A 19591-nucleotide genomic window follows, 5' to 3' on the forward strand; every position below is an offset into this window, starting at 1 on the left:
CCCTCAGTCCTTAGGCAGGCTTCCCAGGGGCACTAGAGGTAAAGAACCCGCCTGCCAGTGCAGGAGACATGAGACGTGGGTTCGATCCCTGGGTTGGGAAGATTCCCTGGAGGAGGGCATGGCAACCCACTCCAATATTCTTGCCTGGGAAATCCCATGAACAGAGAAGCCTGGCAGGCTACAGTCCATAAGGTCACGCAGAGTCGGACACAACTGAAGCAACTGAGCACACATGCATTCAGTCCTCAGGCAGAAATGAGGGAGGGGGCTCATGGGCGGGGCCTCGCGTCCCAGGGTCCCTCCTCCAGGGCTCACCTTCACACTCATTGCTCTGCTTCCCCATGGCAGGCCGCCAGCGCCTCTGATTGTACCCCATGCAACAGCGATCACACGTGTCCCCGCAAGTATTGTGCTGGCATTCACACCGAAACCTGGGCATATAACAAAGCAGATCTATTACTGAAAAGTTGTTTTTTTTTAACTGAAGATCAGCTGCTCCCGTGTGAAAAACTGAGTCATCATGGTCACCTATGGTACCACTGCGTGACTATGAGAACAAAGCACTCTGCGTATGTTATTTCAAGTCCCTCCATCCTGCTTATTAACTCCACTTTACATGTGGTGACACTAAGATCCAGAGATATTTAAATATTTGCCAAAACTCAGGAGATGGTCAACAGAGAGCCAGATTTCAAACTGAAGTTTGTCTGATTCCAAACTCCCAGATCTTCTCTACCACCTTATATAACGATAAATCGACACAGGAGCAAGTGCTGAGGGTACTGAGGTGTGCGGAGTATCAACATCTTCACAAAAATCTAGAGTCACCTGTGAGATGGGTCAGATTTCTTACTTTCAGCCTGGTGTCTGGCCAGAGGTACAAAGAATCCAAGAGACAGTCACTCACAGCATCTCAGAGGACCCTGTTTGAAGGGTCCAGCTCCAAAAAGCAGCTCCATCACTGGGCCAAAGCTCGGATTACTCAGCAAGGCAATGGGGTAAACACAAAAAATCTACTTTCAAAGAACTACTTTGAAACTTAACTATCGCTAAGTCGTGTCTGACTCTTTGTGACTCCATAGACTGCAGCATTCCAGGGTTTTCTGTACTCCACTGTCTCCCGGAGTTTGCTCAAATTCACGTCCATTGAGTCGCTGATGCCATCCAACCATCTCACCCTCTGTCACCCTCTTCTTCTCGTGCCCTCAATCTTTCCCAGCATCAGGGTATTTTCCAGTGACTCAGCTCTTCGCATCAGGTGGCCAAACTACTGGAGCTTCAGTTTCAGCATCAGTCCTTCTGAAGGAGGAAACAGATGGAACAGGCTCCATCTTGAAAGCAGGACTCCACCTTGGGCCAGACTGTGGACTTTGAGCTATATGCCCAGTATCTGTGGAAATGACATACCAATTGGAAAACCAGACCCCTCCGGATGGAAGAGCACCAGGGCTCATACCTAGACACTCCATCGCCTAAAAGAATACCCTAATTATCTGTGTAACCGAATAGAATCTTAAATTCTATTAAGCTTATTGAGGTATGACCACAGGCATACTGATAGTTGTCCACTGTTAACTACCTAGGCTTAAGGCATACAAATCATGGGTTTAAGGCATATGAATCATGGCTTTAAGGCAAACAAATCATGGGTTAACTTTGATTGTATCTTTCCTTTGTTCAGACTAGTTTCAGAGAATCTGGGGAGGTGGGTTTGAGCACATACACTTAGGGTATATAAGGTTTCACAGAAACTGGTTGGGGTCCTTGGCTAAGAGGAGACTCTGCCTTGGGCCCCCCGGTGTAATAAACTGCACTCCACTATCTGCATTGTCCTTCTGAGTGAGTTTGTTTCCCAGAACTTGTGGCTACAATACTTTCAATGAATATTCAGGGTTGAATTGACTGGTTTGCTTCTCCTTGCAGTCCAAGGGACTCTCAAGAGTCTTCTCCAGCACCACAATTTGAAAGCATCAGTTCTTTGGTGCTCAGACTTCTTTATGACACAACTTTCACATTCATCCATGATTACTGGAAAAACCATAGCTTTGACTATACGAAACTTTGTTGGCAAAGGGATGTGTTGTCTGCTTTTTTTTTTAATGACTCTGCTTTTTCATACGCTGTCTAGGTTTGTCATAGCTTTTCCACTATAGATGTACCTTAAAATGTTTCTAGGCTTAAATGAAATAACTATAGTCATGGCACTGAATTAGAACTCCGAGCTCTGAGCTTCCATTCATCTGTGCTTGAAAGAGGATTCAAAACAGAGTCTAAGAAAACTCTTCGCTGTGCCCATGGGGATCCCATTAATCCTTCCCAGGGGAGATGGGAAGGTTACTCTCCTATGAAAAGGCATCATCCCTCTCCCAACTCAGCTGCCTGTTAAAGCAGATGGACACAGATTTAACTGGCAGCACAGAACAGCTGGAGTTCAAATGGGTTTTGGTCAGAGATGCACTTTCAGCTCATTGCCAATGAGGTATTTGCTTAAGCTGGACTGAACAAATATTTAGGGAAAACTGCTTAAAGAACATACAGTCTTATTATTCTTTTTTGTTTGTTTGTTTCTTTTTCTGGTATTGTGGAGTCCAACTACTCTCTTTTTAAAAAAAAAATACTTATTTATTTTTGGCAGCAGTGGGTCTTCATTGCCGTGTGCAGGCTTTTCTCTAGTGCTGGCGAGCGGGGCCTACTCTCCATTGCAGTGCTCAGGCTTCTCATTGCAGTGGCTTCTCTTGTTGAAGCTCCCAGGCTCTAGAGTGCAGGCTCAGCAGCCAAGATGCACCGGCTTAGTTGCTCCTCGGCACACGGAATCTTCCCTGACCAGGGATCAAACCTGTGTCCCCTGCATTGGCAGGCGGATTCTTTACCATTGGACGACCAACAAAGTGCCCAACTACTCTTATAGGGAGATCCATATTGAGTACAGAAAAAGAAAAGAGAGCGGGAAACCTTTCTGAATCATATTGCCACCCCCAAATAACTGCTTTTGCTGATTCTCTCTCAGCCCAGGCTGATGACTGGTGTAGAAAATTTATCCCTGTGCCTGTTGGAAGGATGTTACTGAATATGTTGTTGACTGGAGAATCCTCTTCGTGACCATTCCATCCACCTCCAGGTAGACGTCTCATCTGGCCCCGGTGTCAACATTCACCTTCTCCTATACAACTGATCCTTTTTAGATTACGATCATAGTGAAATATGAAACTGAGTAGGGTTCCCTTTTTGAGTTGACTGCTAGGAAGCTCAGAATTAAACCCATGACCCTTCCACATTTCTGGACATCAAAGTCAGCCTTGTACCCACGCTTGATTAAAGTCCTCTTTTGCCTTGCCACGGGTTCTACTTGATTGCTGATTGCCCAGCCGTGGCTCCCTCCGTTAGGTCATTGAATCACCTTGAACATAAGACTTTTTTTCTATTCATAGAGGCCTCCGTGAATCACCTGTGCAGGTCAGCCTGCTGGGCAGAAGCCAACCAGCAGACGAGGAGGCAAGGAAGTTGTGCTAATGTAGACCAGTGGCACTCAGCCTTTCACTGAGGGATGGAGAGATATTTTGTGACACACGCCGGGAGCAATTCAACGCTGAGTACAGAACCCCCGCAGGTCTGCCAAGACCACAGAGCCAGCAGCTCTTCCAAACGGGAAGCTCAGCCTCTCTCCAATGACTTCTCCTCCTCTCCTCTCCCACAGGGCACCACTTTATCTCAGGCTCAGAGACCTACAGTGAACTCTTTTCTCCTTTTCTTCCAACTCCGGACTTCTCTGACTCGGCTTCTAGTGCCTGAGGGCCCAACTGTTCAGGAGGTTACATGGCAGGCATATTTAATCATTAATAAGCAAGCCCTTACTGATTAAGGACTGGTAGGTTGATAGATTCACAGTGCTATCTCAGAGAGTACCACCTGATCCCTGAAAGGGGGCTGACAGCATTAGAGATTGTTTCAAGTTGGGCAGAGGGCATCACCAACTTACCATGTACACTGGTAGCTGGCACCTCTGCCCAAACCTGTAGCTAGGCCTTAGCATTGTGTAGCCATGCACAAACTTGAACTTGACTAACAGTAAAATGTATCCCTGGTAAATGCTGCTACGGGGAACTGAACACTTTAAAACACTGAGAGACAAACATTACTATATCTAGCATCTGGTCATTTCCGGCCCTTCAGAGTATCCTTCTAGAAGTGATAATGTGAATGCATACAATTGCAGAGAGACACAGGTTCGATCTCTTGGTTGGGATGATCCCCTGGAGGAGGAAATGGCAATCCACTCCAGGCTTCTTGCCTGAAAAATCCCATGGACAGAGGAGCTGGGTGGGCTACAGTCCATGGGGTCACAAAGAGTTGGACACGACTGGGCACACCTGGCCACACTTACATACATACTGCAGAGCAGCACACACAACGCAACATACATACAACTGCAGAACACAATATTAGAGATACACGCATCTTGTTATATGTGAAATACACCCAGAGTTACACTGACGTTCATAGCAGAATTATTCACGACAGATAAAAGGTGGCAGTGACCTGTGTCCATCAACAGATGAACGGGTAAGCAAAAGGCAGTGTATACATAACGAAATACTATTCAGTCTTAACAAGGAAGGAAATTCTGACACATGCTATGAGGACATCATACTATGTGAAATAAACCAGTCACAAAAAGACAATATTGTGTCTTCTTTGAGACACTCAGAGTAGACAAATTCATAGAGACAGGAAGTAGAATGGCGTTGCCAGGGGCCGTGAGAGGAGAGAATGCAGAGGTGTGTAGTGTGTAAAGAGCCTCAGTTCTGCAAGGTGAAAAGAGCTCTGGAGGTTGGCTGCACAACTACGAATGCGTTGAACACCAGTGAACTTAAACCCCCCCACTTAAGGACGGTCAAGATGGTAAACTTTCCATGTATTGTACCACAGTTTCAAAGATGAAAAAGGATTTGAAAACATACACCAGGGATGCCAAACATTTCTCCCGCCAATTGTACTCAATTGTCTGTGGCTGCCTGGGGCACCGTCTGGAGTGGGGGTGGGAAAGGGGGTGTTGGGATGGAGGAGAGGAGACACACACATCATCTTCGTGTTGAGGTTGAAACATTCCTATTGAGGGAAGGAACTTAGAAGTATTTAATAGGATGCCAACACCACTGAAACAATTAGACATTCATAGAAAGCTAAAAAAATCTATACAAGGTACTCACAGTTTTTCCGGATTGTTTGCATTGCACACTTCAGCATGGCCGTTGCAAACACACCGCCCACCGATGCTGATATCCTTTATGCTGTAATAATACTATAGAGCAGAAAACACAACATGTCAGTTTTACTAAGCCCTGACATAGACTTTACTCATCTTTAACGCACACCTGTACTGACCCTCTTCCCTTCCATCCTGTCTCCTAAGCCTCCCTCAGCACAAAAGGGAGCCACATTTGGATGTAACTTTTCTTACAAAAAAATACATTCCCCAATCAAATGTAATAGCACCCTGCTGAATCTGTCCATTTAAAAAAATAAAATACCCCGGCGGTCCAGTGCTTAAGACTCCGTGCAGCCAATCAGGGGACGTGGGTTCAATCCCTGGTCGCGGAACTAAGATCTCACATGCCGTGTGGTCAAAAGACAAATAAAAATAGATAAATAAAATGGTACAGCTGTCATGACTAATGAACTATACTTGTTACATTATAAAAAGTAATTGGGACTTCCCTGGCAGTCCAGTGGTTCAGACTCCGCCTTCCAATGGTTCAATCCCAGGTTGGGGAACTAAGATCCCATGTGCCACATGGTCAAAAGACAAAAAAATTAAATGAAAAAAATGGTATAGTTGTCGTGACTAATGATCAAAACTTGTTACATTATTAAAAAAATAATTGGGACTTCCCTGGCGGTCCAGTGGTTAAGTCGTCACCTTCCAATGCAGGGGGCACAGGTTTGATCCCTGATTGGGGAGCTAAGATTCCACATGCTTCACCACCGAAAAGCCAAAACATAAAACAGAAACAATACTGTAACAAATTTAGTAAAGACTTTAAAAATAGTCCACATTAAAAAAAAAAAAAAAAAACCTTTAAAAATAAAACTAAACTTTAAAAAGTTTTTAATTAAATGCTTTAAATGCATGAAGAGAAATTACCTTGGAAAAGAAGCACACCCTATAGCCTTTGGGAAAGGGATTGCCTGCTTCCTAGCTTCTCTCTCTTTTTTTAATATAAAGCTGAGTCCCATATAGTGCACAATATACTTGCACATTATCTATTTACCAAAAACATAATTTTGTATCAAACATCTGCCACCAACTGTATGCAGGTTCCAGGAAAGGAGAACAATATTCATCAAGATGGATTAGATACAGCGCTGAGACTGGCAAGGCCCACCAGCAGCTGTGGACGTCCCCTTGCCTACGGCAGGGTGAATAAAGCCACAGGTGGAGGTTCAAGCTCCAAAAGGCCAGATAGCTACAGACCCAGCTGAGGCTCATCCCCTAAACCAGTCCAGCCATGTGGGTGGCCATCTCATGGACAGGGCATATCTCCAGCATGGTGGGGGTCTCTCCACTTGTGACAATGGGTGGCACCAACTGCCAGCTCCCTTCCTTCCCTTGGCTGAAGATGCACAGGATTCAGTAAGGAATTCACGGGTCGGGGGTATAAATAATCTTTCTCACTGAGGTGATGTCACCAGCGAGGATATCTGTTAGGAAGTCTTTGAACTCACAAGGACAAGAGGGGCTTTGTATCTGTTGGCTGTCACTGAGGTTAGTCATCCTAAACCTCCCCACTCACTCCAAGTTGGGGCTCTGTTACCACCTCCTCACTAAAAGCTGTGAGGTATCTTAGCTTCCTGGCCATGTCTTACTTAATCTGAAGACATTAACAGCCCCTCTTGTCAATACAGATAAATGCAGCATTGGCAAGCTTTCTGAGACAAGTGCACACTCAGAAGCTTTCACCACAGAAGTTTCTCTCTGCACATGGGTTAGGGCAGCAGTGGCAAGAGGGAAGCCCGCCATCTGCCTTCACTCAGCTGCATACGTGATGCGTGTAACAGGACAGCTGGTGTTCTGGGCTCCTCGACTTAAAGAACAACCTAGACTGGGGGATGGGGTTATATACACAGTGCGCGCCATAAGAAATTACTTGTAGGTTCATTTGTACCGTTCTTCTAGGTTCCACATACATGTGTTAATATACAATATTTGTTTTTCTCTTTCTGACTTACTTCACCCTGTATGACAAAGTCTAGATCCACCCACGTCTCTACAAATGACCCAATTTTGTTCCTTTTAATGGCTGAGTAATACTCCATTGTATACATGTACCACATCTTCTTTATCCATTCATCTGCCCGTGGACTTTTGGAATAGAGACTCCAACGTGGACACAGTGTGGGAACGGGAGGGTGGGAAGAATTTGGAGAGTAGGACTGACATATATACACTGCTGCTGTTAAGTCGCGTCAGTCATGTCCGACTCTGTGCGACCCCATAGACGGCAGCCCACCAGGCTCCCCGGTCCCTGGGATTCTCCAGGCAAGAACACTGGAGTGGGTTGCCATTTCCTTCTCCAATGCATGAAAGTGAAAAGTGAAAGTGAAGTCGCTCAGTCATGTCCGACCCTCAGCAACCCCTCAGCCGCCCACCAGGCTCCTCTGTCCATGGGATTTTCCAGGCAAGAGTACTGGAGTGGGGTGCCATCGCCTTCTCTGGATATATACACTACCAGGTATAAAACAGATAGGTAGTGGGAAGCTGCTGTATACTAGGAACTCAACTTAGAGCCCTGTGATGACCTAGAGGGGTGGGATGGGGGGTGGGAGGGAGGTCCCAGAGGAAGGGGATATATGTATACATACAGCTGATTCACTTCATTGTACAGCAGAAACCAAGACAACACGGTAAACCAATTACACTCCAATTAAAAATTACTTAATAGAGAAGACTACATTCATCTAAGTGAAAAGAAATCTACATACATAGGAGTATCCTTACAACCCTCAAAAAGACAAAAAAAAAAAAAAATGTGCTGAGGACATCTGTGGTGAGGCTCCAAATGTAGAGGAATGGAAACACTCTGGCTACAGTTGATCAGAAAGGCCCGGATTCCCTTGTAAATTCCACCCTCGGATCCAGTTGTAGTTCCCACATACAGCAGCTCAGAGACAGCTAAGGGGGCTGAAATTGTAGGAAACAGGCCACCCACACTCCAGAGGACTAGCCTTTTCGGAAAACTCAAAACGGTAGCGAAATTTGAGTTTTCTCTCTCCCTTCCTTTCCCAGCTCTCTGACTTACCTACATAAGAAGCCGGACTCTGTAAAATAGAGCTGGCATCTTCCATTCACCCTCCCAAGTCCAGCATGCACCCCTCTCCATTCTGCCCTTTGCTCAGGGGCTGAACTTTACGGGATGATAAGGGTCTCTTTTCCTTCGGCCTCCTGCTAGATTTGACCACTGGGAGGCCCGGGGAGGGGATCAGAGGATGGGAGGAGAATGAACTAGGGGTATTGATTCTGCTGATACCCTCTGTGCCCAGGAGTCAGGGGATTCTCCTGACACTGAGAGTGAGGGATGGCCACCTAACACTGGCAGAAAGTACTGATGTTCACCAATGCCTGTACCCCTTGCTTTTCTCTACTGCATTACCCAGCCTCCTGCATGTCCAAGGGTCCCACAACCAGTTCCTGCCAATGGCAGTGAGCTGTGTGGTTAGGAGACTCACCCTCCCTATGCTCTCTCTCTTTTCCCTCATCAGCTGACCAGGTGCAGGGAATGCAAGGACCACCTGGGGTCTGACATCCTAGGATGGCTGTGGCTCTTCATAGAAACTGACCCCATATCAGACCGTGACATGAGCAAAAACTAAACCTTTATTGTATTCATTTCTGGCACTTGGGGACTATTTGTTGTAACAGCAGACTAATACCAGGATGGCTGTCATCTTTGCCTTTCATCTTCTTTGAATATGATGATTTGTCTTTAACAGCCAAACTTCTAAACTGCATCTCATATTTCAGACAAGAACAACTCCTACGCCTCTGACACTACTGGCTGTAAAGTTTACTTAAAAGCACAGATGTAGAGAACAAACACACGAACATCCAAGGGGGAAGGGGAGGTGGGATGAATCGGGAGATTGGGATTGACATATACATACTACTAGGTAACTATGAGCGGAGAAGGCAATGGCACCCCACTCCAGTACTCTTGCCTGGAAAATCCCATGGACAGAGGAGCCTGGTAGGCTGCAGTCCATGGGGTCGCTAAGAGTCCAGCACGACTGAGCGACTTCACTTTCACTTTTCACTTTCATGCATTGGAAAAGGCAATGGCAACCCACTCCAGTATTCTTGCCTGGAGAATCCCAGGGACGGGGGAGCCTGGTGGGCTGCTGTCGGTGGGGTCGCACAGAGTCGGACACGACTGAAGTGACTTAGCAGCAGCAGCAGCAGGTAACTATGAGAACTACTGTAGCACGCAGGGAACATGACTCAATGCTCTGTGATGACCTAAATAGGAAGGAAATCTAAAAAGCAGGGGATTATGTACATATAAAACTGATCCACTTGGCTGCACAGCAGAAACTAACACAACATTCTAAAGCAACTAAACTCCAATTTGAAAAAAAAAAAAAAAAAAAACGGCTTACTTGAAAGAGTTGGAGGCAATGAATTCAACAAAGTACCAAAAGCTGCTGTCCTGGCGCTGAAGAGCACTACTCACCCGCCGGGTGACGGTTGGATCTCTCTGCGCTTTGGAGATGAGGTGTCCAAGAAGGGTGTTGGTTCGGAGAAAACGCAGGCGGATGTTTGTGGCCTTGGTGAATTCCCTCAGGGCGTGGGAGAAAGTAAAGTTTTTTGCACCTGGTCGACCATTTATCAGGGACACCACAACCTAAAAGGCCCACCACACACACACATAGAGAAAAAAAGTCCTTTTAGCAAAGGCTTCCCAGGTGGCGCTAGTGGTAAAGAACCTGCCTGCCAATGCAGGAGATGTAAGAGATGCAGGTTCAATCCCTGGGTCGGGAAGATCCCCTGGAGGAGGGCATGGCAACCCTCTCTAGTATTCTTGACTAGAGAATCCCAGGGACAGAGGAGCCTGGCGGGCTACAGTCCACCAAGAGTCAGACCTGACTAAAGTGATTTAGCACACACACAACTAAAGCTCCAAAACTCTTGGTTTCTTTGAGTCATTTGATGTTTCAAAGCCTGGGCTCTTGGGTTCTGTAAATCATTTCCTTTCACAAACCCTTTGCTGTATCCATGTTGTGGAGCTATAAACACTATGAGATGTTGGAAGTATAATGTTTAAATCTATGAAAATAAGGAAACAATTTTTGTCAAGCTGCATCAAAGAAAGGAAGCTAAAAACCTAAATGAGGTTGAAAAAAGGAAGTCTCTGGATATAAACAGTGAATGGGGACAAAGAAATCTATTCAAAACCCAGGTTTTGCTTTTATTTTTTTTTTATCTTTAAATTTATTTATGTATGACTGCACTGCTTCTTTGTTGCTGCCCATGGGCTTTCTCTAGTTGCGGTGAGCGGGGGCTGTTCTCCAGCTGTGGTGGGAGGGCTTCTCGACGCAGTGGCTTCTCCTGTTGCAATGCACATGCTCTGCAGTGTGGGCTCAGGAGTTGCAGCACACAGGCTTAGCTGGCCTGGGGCATGTGAAATCTTCCCAGACCAGAGATCACACCCATGTCCCCTGCATTGGCAAGTGAATTCTTTACCACTGGACCACCCAAGTTTTGTTTTAAAGCTTGAGGAGATGAAATCCAAGTCTCATTTATTAAGACATGAACCACTGACCCATCACTGGAAGATACTGTATACAGCTGCTCAAGAAAGATCTCCCTACCTAAGGAGAATGAGACTGACACCCTTTAAAGCCACTCACTTGAAACTCCATGGAATTCTCTGATGCCCACCACGCTATTTTCTCATCTTCCCTAACAATAGCCTGGCTGACTTCACAAGGAACACATGCAACCCTCCCTGACAAATGACACCGATCCTGCCAAAAAGGATCAGGGTTAGCTCTGCCACCACCCCATCATCCCCCTACTCCTATGGGAGACAAGGTGTTTGTGAAGCAGTGGGAGGGGTCTTCACCACAATCACCAGTGATCCACTTTTTAAATATTCCAACAGAAAAGAGAATCTAAGACCTATGGGCCTTGGAGTCAGAATCCGGACTTCCCAAGAAAAATCAAAGACCTCAAATAGAATTTCCAATGTCAATTATAGTTCAATTTAAAAAAAAAGAATTTCCAGCAACTCAGTCTGGGCATCTTCAACCTGGTTTCTTTCCATCTGTTAAATTTCCTTGAAAATGCAAGTTTCACAATTATAAAAAATGTGCATCTTCATGTTCATATTTAAGTCTTATCTCTCAAGGCCTCCCAAAGCTACTTACCTCACCATTTTCCAATGGCACAATCCGGGAATATTCCGTAGTACAAAGTACATCATCATCTCGGGTGATAGCCCTGTTTGCTTCCTGCCCAAACTGTTCCAAACAGTCTACTTTAGAATCTAGGAAGGAAACATTAATATTGTACAATAAAATATTGTCCTCTTTTAAATTTCTTAAATCTTATGTTTCTTTAAGAAAATACACAAAAAGGGAAAGACCAGAGAAGCATTTAAGATATTTAGATGGAATCTTAGAATAAAATTCTTAATTCATGAAAGAAAAACCAAGCCATTTCAGGCCACTTAAATATTGGCCACTGAAAGCCCTGTTGCGACTTTCAACAGGAATAGTCTGAAGATTTCATTCTAAATCTTCACTCTTCCTTAGACAAGTTTACCCTCTAAGGAGCATTCCTGGTAAACCTAATGCCTTTATAGCAAGATTCCGGTCCACTTCAATTCATCACAGGGTTCAGACACTCAGACATTCTTCATTAGTGAAGATGACAAGGTCAAGGTAAGTAACGTGAAAAGGCAGGATCCATAAAGATGGAACTTACTTCATAGTTCTACATAAAAGGAAATGGAATGAAGCTCTGGCCCAGTTACAGATACACTGCATACATGCACGCTAAGTCGCTTCAGTAGTGCCCCAAGTCTTTGCAACCCCATGGACTGCAGCCCATCAGGCTTCTCTGTCCATGGGATTCTTCAGGCAAGAATACTGGAGTGGGTTACCATGCCCTCCTCCAGGGGATCTCCCTGACCCAGGGATCAAACCTGCATGTCTTATGTCTCCTGCATTGGCAGGCAAGTCCTCTACCACAAGCGCCACCTGGGAAGCCCTACAGATACACTGCTTCGCCCTGAATAGTAGCAAGAACCATTATCGTAAGAGGTATTTCAACCCCAGTTATACATGTGTATCCCTGGTACTCACGCACACATGCTTGAGAAACGGATGTTCAGAGGGTAAGCTAGAAAGTTAAAACAGACCAGCCCCTGATGCACCACACTGAAAGGGTAACTTTCTAGTTAAACCTACAGTCTTGATCTGCTGTAAATAATTTAAACCCCTCATAACATGGTGGGTAAGACTACTTACGAGCAAAATATTGCCAAGGTGAGTAGGTGCTTCCAAAGTCAACAGATCTTTCCAAGACCCAAAGATCAGGGCGAGGAGAATTTGCAAATTTGATTAAAACATAGGCCACCTGGAAAAGCTGATAGAGCAAAAGATAAACAGTTATTCAACTCACTTTGTCTATTCAAACCCTCCACCATCTCTATGGGATGGTGGTTCCCAAGCTGGCACATCTAGCTACACCCCTCCCAAGATCCAGGCCCTGTTTCTAACTGCTGACTGGACCTCTCCAGCTTAACATTTTCACACCCCAAGTCATCATTTTTATTCCTCCACTGAATCTAGACATTAATCTTTGCCACATCTTAATCATTATACCCTTGAATTTCAACCAGCCTGCAAGGCATCTTCACGTCTGTACATTCAGAGATGTCTGATGTCCAACAACAGTCATCATGTGCTAAGCTCTTCCAAGACCTGGAGAAGACAGTACAGCCCTAAGCATCTCCCAGGAGTGACATGGCCCTGGTCCAGGTCTTGGAGAGCTCATGGCTGCAGGATGAGACCTGAGCAGCTGCATGTAGAGAGGAGCATCTCCGACTCCTGTGTCATCTCCACTCATCACCTCTTCTCCTGATTTCTCTCCCCCTCATTGATTTTCTTGCTCATCCTCATCACTCTTTGCTCGCGGCCAGGACAGTGCCAATGTATGAAAGAGATGAAGTGCAGCACAGGTCCAGATTCTTTAGCCTCCCATCCTGGAACCCCAGCATGCCTCGGTGATGGACCCCAGGAGTCCTTGCAGGCTACTCCTGCCCCTGCCCTCAAAACTCATCTGGCTTGCCTGCGAACCCTGAGAATCTATGTGTTTATCAAAGAGCCTAGGATGACAAGGAACACAGGTGTTAAACAAATACGCTAACATGTTAATGAGTGAGGATTATCCCCACCCCCCATACTCCCCAACCCCAGGGGACAGATTCAACAGTGACTTTGAGAACAGAACTCTGCCAGCCCTATTTGATAAAGTAAATTTATTTAGCAGGCCAATGGACCTTCCAGAATCAGGCAAATTGATGAGGACATAAATGCAAAAAGGCTTGAAGTGCAAGAGAACAGGAAGGATTTGGGCTTACATTAAAAAAAAAAAAGCCTAATAATCTCCATATATTAGTCCTTTGATGCATATGAATTTATTATTTTGGTATAGCTGCATCTTAATAGAGGCATGACCATGGACAAGATTATCACCATTTAGCTTTGCTTTTCTCGTCTCCTAAACAATTCCAATTTTCTCATGGGTTCCTGCTGGGAGTGAATAGCACTCAGCACTGTGGCTTTCTGGAGTGGGCTTCCACAACTATCAGTAGAATGGACCATGAAACTGGACCACTAGTTTTCAAGTCCTAACTTCACCACTGATTAACTTTGGGACCTTGAGCAGAGGAAAAAACAAAAAAAAGAGGACTCTGCCACCTTATAAACTAGCCCAGTAGAGCCATTTCGATAATGAGTTCAACTAGTTAGAGAGGGAGGCAGTACTCAGACCCTGTGGGACCCTTTGACTCCTTAGGGGGTGGGAAAAAACCAAGGGATTTCATTTTTATATTGTTCACATATAATAGTATGGTAGGTGTCATTTTTTTTTAAGTCTCAGAACTAGTAGCTAATTGTAAATGTTCTAAACTCAACGTCAAAGCCAAAATTTCTAGGATGATGATTCTCAAATTTTAGTCTCAGAACACCTTAACATTTTTAAAATTATTGAGGACTTCAAAAGGCTTTTGTTTAAGTGGGCTATGACTGTTAATTAATAAGGACCATATTAAAAATTAAAGCTGATAAAAATTCAAAATATTTTTATTATGCATTTAAAATAATAAACCATTGCATGTTAACATAAATACCATATTTTATGAAAAATACCATATATTTTTAAAAGCATAAAAAAATATAGTGAAAACAGTGGCTTTAGTTTACATCCTTAAGATCTTTTTGAATGTCTGCCTTCATAGAAGACAGCTGGATTCTCATACTTGTAATATGTTTTGGTTGAAGTACTGGAAGAAAATTTGGCCTCACATAAATCCATAATAGGAAAAAGGACCTCCTAGCTTGGGGACCTTCCTGAAAGGTCTCAAGAACCACACTTTGACTCCTGTGTCATCTCCACTCTTGGTCACAGACTATCCTTCACTCTAAGATGTCCGATTTCTTCCTTCTCTGTGGAAGGAAGAACTGTCATACCAATTACAGAAATCCTAAGTTCAGTTGGTTTAGTCCCAAACACTTGTTCTTTGATCTTGGAAAATCTGCTTCATGGGTTCAGATTAACATTTTCAGATTGTCTACCCATCCTTGGAAAAAATGATCCAGTCGCATGGAGAAAAACTAATTCAGAATGGTAAGGTACTCTAAAAACCATAAAGCAATCCCTAAAGATAGAAATAAATCCCAGAAGACATGCACCATTATTTCATATTGAAGGAATTCATAGGAAATCTGAGAACTCCCAGTTTGAAGAATCAGAACAGATATATTTTCCTTAAAAACGACACATCTTGGGACTTCCCTGGTGGTCCAGTGGTTAGGACTCTGTGCTGCCAATGCAGTGGGTGGGGGTTTGATCCCTGGTCTGAGAACTAAGATCCCACATGCCATGCAGCACAACCCAACCAAAAAAGTGGCACATCTCTTAGATCACATCAAGAGAAGACTGCTTTTAGATATGTGAGAAAGAGAGAATACAAATGAAACATTTCAGGATAGAATAATAATTTAAACATTCTTAATCTCTTCCATGAAAATACTATAATCATAGCATGCCCCCAAGACCCTATTTATTCAATAGTGTATGATTTAATGGTTACTGGTGACTGCAGCCATGAAATTAGAAGGCGCTTACTCCTTGGAAGGAAAGTTATGATCAACCTAGATAGCATATTCAAAAGCAGAGACATTACTTTGCCAACAAAGGTCCGTCTAGTCAAGGCTATGGTTTTTCCTGTGGTCATGTATGGATGTGAGAGTTGGACTGTGAAGAAGGCTGAGCGCCAAAGAATTGATGCTTTTGAACTGTGGTGTTGGAGAAGACTCTTGAGAGTCCCTTGGACTGCAAGGAGATCCAACCAGTCCATTCTGAAGGAGATCAGCCCTGGGATTTCTTTGGAAGGAATGATGCTAATGCTGAAACTCCAGTACTTTGGCCACCTCATGCGAAGAGTTGACTCATTGGAAAAGACTCTGATGCTGGGAGGGATTGGGGGCAAGAGGAGAAGGGGACGACAGAGGATGAGATGGCTGGATGGCATCACTGACTCGATGGACGTGAGTCTGAGTGAACTCCGGGAGCTGGTGATGGACAGGGAGGCCTGGCGTGCTGCGATTCATGGGGTCGCAAAGAGTCGGACACAACTGAGCGACTGATATGATCTGATCTGATCTGATCTGATATTCTAGGTACCATATATGTTAACCATCTCACAAATATTCTCACAATAAAAGTGAAATTTCATGAATTCCATTTTACGTGAGGAAAGTGTGACTCTGAGAGGTGAAGCAACATGCCCACATTTTGCAGGTGTAAAAATCTAGCACTTTTGTATATTCTACTCACTGATAATTAGCAATGCCACCAAACCTGATCAATCCTTATATTTGATCTGTTTCATCTTGAGGGAAATAACTGTCAAAGAAGCTCTAAACATCATTATTTCCAAATAGGCTAAGATTCCATTACAGGGAGCCAGGAGGTAGGGAGCTATGTGATAATACATCTTGATGGATATTTGAGTACATTGGTTTTCCAAAGCTGCACTTTCTGCTACCACAAATTCTCATCAATGAAATAGTGTTGGTGGTTCAGAGGGAACCTCTCTGTTTTGCTTCATCCTACTCTGAGATAATGCGTGATTCCTTGAAAGCAGCATAGCATTTAAAAATCTGACATTGAGGGAATTCCCTAGCTGTCCAGTGGTTAAGACTCTGATCTGCCAATGCAGGGAGCATGGGTTTTATCCCTAAGAACTATAAGGGCTTCCCTCATAGCTCAGTTGGTAAAGAATCTGCCTGCAATACAGAAAGACCAGGGTTCGATTCCTGGGTGGGAAAGATCCTCTGGAGAAAGAAATGGCAACCCACTCCAGTATTCTTGCCTGGAGAATCCATGGACAGAGGAGCTTAGCAGGCTATAGTCCACTGGATTGCAAGAGTCGGACATGACTTAGCAACTAAACCACCATCACCAAGGTACTAAGATTCCACACGCTGAGTGGTGCGGCCATAAGATTTTAAAAAATAAAAATTAAAAAATCCCACATCTAGCAAGGGAAGACACACCACAGTATTCCCTGAGCCTTCCACGCAGATCTAGTTTAATAAGTCCTGGGATTCCATCACGTACCAACAGGACTTTCCACTCCAAATGTTTCCCTCCCATTTTTGTCTTAGCCACTTAATTCTGAGACGCCTCAGCACCTGTTTCTGTGCCCAGACACGGGGAGGCCACATTTCATTCTTTCTGAGTCCATTCGCAAGGACAGACTCTGCTTCTCTCTCCCCACCACTGCGGTTCAACTTGCAGTGGCTTCCTGCCAAGCTCTCCCGCGTGGCCGCCAACTTCCCCTCAATGTACAGATTCAAGATGGCACTGAGAGGCAGCCTCCAGAGTGGGTTCACAGTGGGTTCACGTATGTTAAGCCAACAGGTAAGGACTTATTCTCTTCTACTTGATAGTTTTAAACACTGTGCCTTCTAAATGGCACCTTCTGTTAACCCAAATTATCAGTTACTTATGACTGCTCTTTGATCACTCGAAACACTTCAAAGCAGCATGAGCGACACTTGAGACTCACGGATGTAAAGGAGGGCCCTTGGTGAAACGAGAAAGCGCCAGGCTATGGAGTCACTCGAAGCAGAAAAGAGAAGGCCGCTTTGTGCATTTTTGAAGAAATAACATTTGGGAGATAAAGTAAGGAGGGAAAAGTAACCGACAAGGACTGAGTTGTCATTCTTTCTCCATGTGTTTATGAGAAAAGCTAAGATGGCTTGAAGGTTGCTGATGAGCATTAGGTGGAGGTACAAAGTAGTCTTTTAAATAAAGTTTAAAAAAATATATTTATTTGGCTGCACAGCATCTTAGTTATGGCATGTGAACTCTTAGTTGCAGCATGTGGCATCTAGTTCCCCAACCAAGGATCAAACCTGGGCCCCCTGCAGTCGGAGTGTAAAGTCTTAGCCATAGGACCACCAAGGAAACCCCTAAATAATGTTTTAATGAAGCAGATAATAATCATAAGAAGGCATGCATGCTCAGTCCAATTCTTTACAACTCCATGGATTGCAACTTACCAAACTCCTCTGTCCATGAGATTCTCCAGGCAAGAATACTGGAGTGAGTTGCCATTTTCTCCTCCAGGGGATCTTCCCCCAACCCAGGGATCAAACCTGAGTCTCTGGCAGTGACAAGCAGATTCTTTACCACTGAGCCACCTGGAAAGCTACGGCCCAAGGCACTTTGACTTAAAAGCCTTCAGGGAGAGCAGGTGGGATGAGCCAGCCCTGTCTGATCCTCATGCTCATCACCCTGAAGCCTCTGAGACTCCAGCTCCTACAGCCCAGCACCTATTCATTTCTCCCCAGATGCCGGCAGTAGGTGTTCAATGAATGCCACGAATGAAGGGTGGAGTATTAAAGTTGTGCAGTCACCACCTAGTTTGGGGGGTAGGGGGTGGGCGCTCGTTGGCAACACAGACAGAGGTGAGCCCCAAAGTGTTCTCAGTAGTGGCCTGCTAATGGCAGAGAAGAATCAATTTCCAGCAGCAAATCTCTGATCCACCAGTCCTGTGACTCTTAAGTCCATCACTGAAGCACTTTGCAATTTTATTTCCTTGTCCATAAAATCGTAATATAAAACAATCATGCTGCTGCTGCTGCTAAGTCGCTTCAGTCGTGTCTGACTCTGTGCGACCCTATAGACAGCAGCCCACCAGGCACCCCTGTCCCTGGGATTCTCCAGGCAAGAACACTGGAGTGGGTTGCCATTTCCTTCTCCAATGCATGAAAGTGAAAAGTGAAAGGGAAGTCGCTCAGTCGTGTCTGACTCTTAGCGATCCCATGGACTGCAGCCTACCAGGCTCCTCTGTCCATGGGATTTTCCAGGCAAGAGTACTGGAGTGGGGTGCCATTGCCTTCTCCAATAAAACAATCATACAAGATATTTAATACATAGGTGAGGGACAAGAATATCCACTTCATACAAATTTTACATTCTCCATTTTAAAAACCACCATTAAGCTCTGTGTCATATATCTGTTTTCATATGACATTCCCACTAGACTGACATCTCCGTGTCTTAATCACTCCTGTTGCCTCAGAGTAGGTGCTTAATATATGTCTTTGAATTGAAATGAAATTTATTAAATGGGACATGTGAAATTGTAAAATATTATGCAAGTGTATTAAAAGTCACATCCAAAATTAACTTCTGACTCAACGAAACAGGAACCTTCCTTCAAAAAAGTCTAAGATATAATGTGAAATAAATCTGGTATCACAGTTTTATAATTTGATAAACATTGCTCCACAATGCAGCATTTCCTGATTGGCTTCTTCCAACTTTCTGTTTTGCATAATTCTCAAACCTACAGGAAAGCTCAAAGAACAGTACAATGAATATCCCTACCAAATGTTAATATTTGCCACATTTGTATTTTCTCTCTTTCTGTGTCTGCACACACACATATACCTTTTTCTAACCTTTGAAAGCAAATTTCAGATATCATTATGATTCAACCCTAAATATTTCAGCATGTATCTTCCAAGAACACAGACAGTTCTACATAAACAACATTTTGATGCCCATCAAATTTTTATCATTTAAACAAAAATCATATATCATCTTGAATTGGATATTTGAGTTTCCCTGATTCTCCTAAAAATGCCCATTGTATTTTTCCAATCCAGGATGCAGTCAAGGATTATGTATAGCATTTACTTGTCAAGTCTCTTATCTCCTTTAATCTAGAGCGGTTCTCCCGTGATTTTTCTTTTATGGTACTGACATCTTTCTATCACAGAAATGTTCCCT

The 19591-nt window shown here is 44.2% G+C and overlaps 1 protein-coding gene across 3 annotated transcripts in view; it reads right to left on the reverse strand.

Annotated features, from left to right (window-relative positions):
- Nucleotides 1-19591, reverse strand: part of LAMA3 (laminin subunit alpha 3) — a 260366-nt gene that overhangs the window by 184864 nt on the left and 55911 nt on the right. For 2 of the 3 annotated variants that reach the window (XM_061399727.1, XM_061399728.1), the window contains exons 3-7: nucleotides 12526-12643; nucleotides 11422-11540; nucleotides 9726-9896; nucleotides 5208-5299; nucleotides 316-431 (exon numbers count right to left, since the gene is read on the reverse strand). In XM_061399727.1, coding sequence (XP_061255711.1) covers nucleotides 316-431; nucleotides 5208-5299; nucleotides 9726-9896; nucleotides 11422-11540; nucleotides 12526-12643 — 616 coding nt within the window. Of the gene's footprint in view, nucleotides 1-315; nucleotides 432-5207; nucleotides 5300-5528; nucleotides 5740-9725; nucleotides 9897-11421; nucleotides 11541-12525; nucleotides 12644-19591 lie in introns of those variants that run through there. The other variant, XM_061399729.1, reaches the window with a different exon arrangement.

This window comes from Bos javanicus, chromosome 24 (genome assembly GCF_032452875.1).
Source record: "Bos javanicus breed banteng chromosome 24, ARS-OSU_banteng_1.0, whole genome shotgun sequence".
NCBI lineage: Eukaryota > Metazoa > Chordata > Mammalia > Artiodactyla > Bovidae > Bos > Bos javanicus.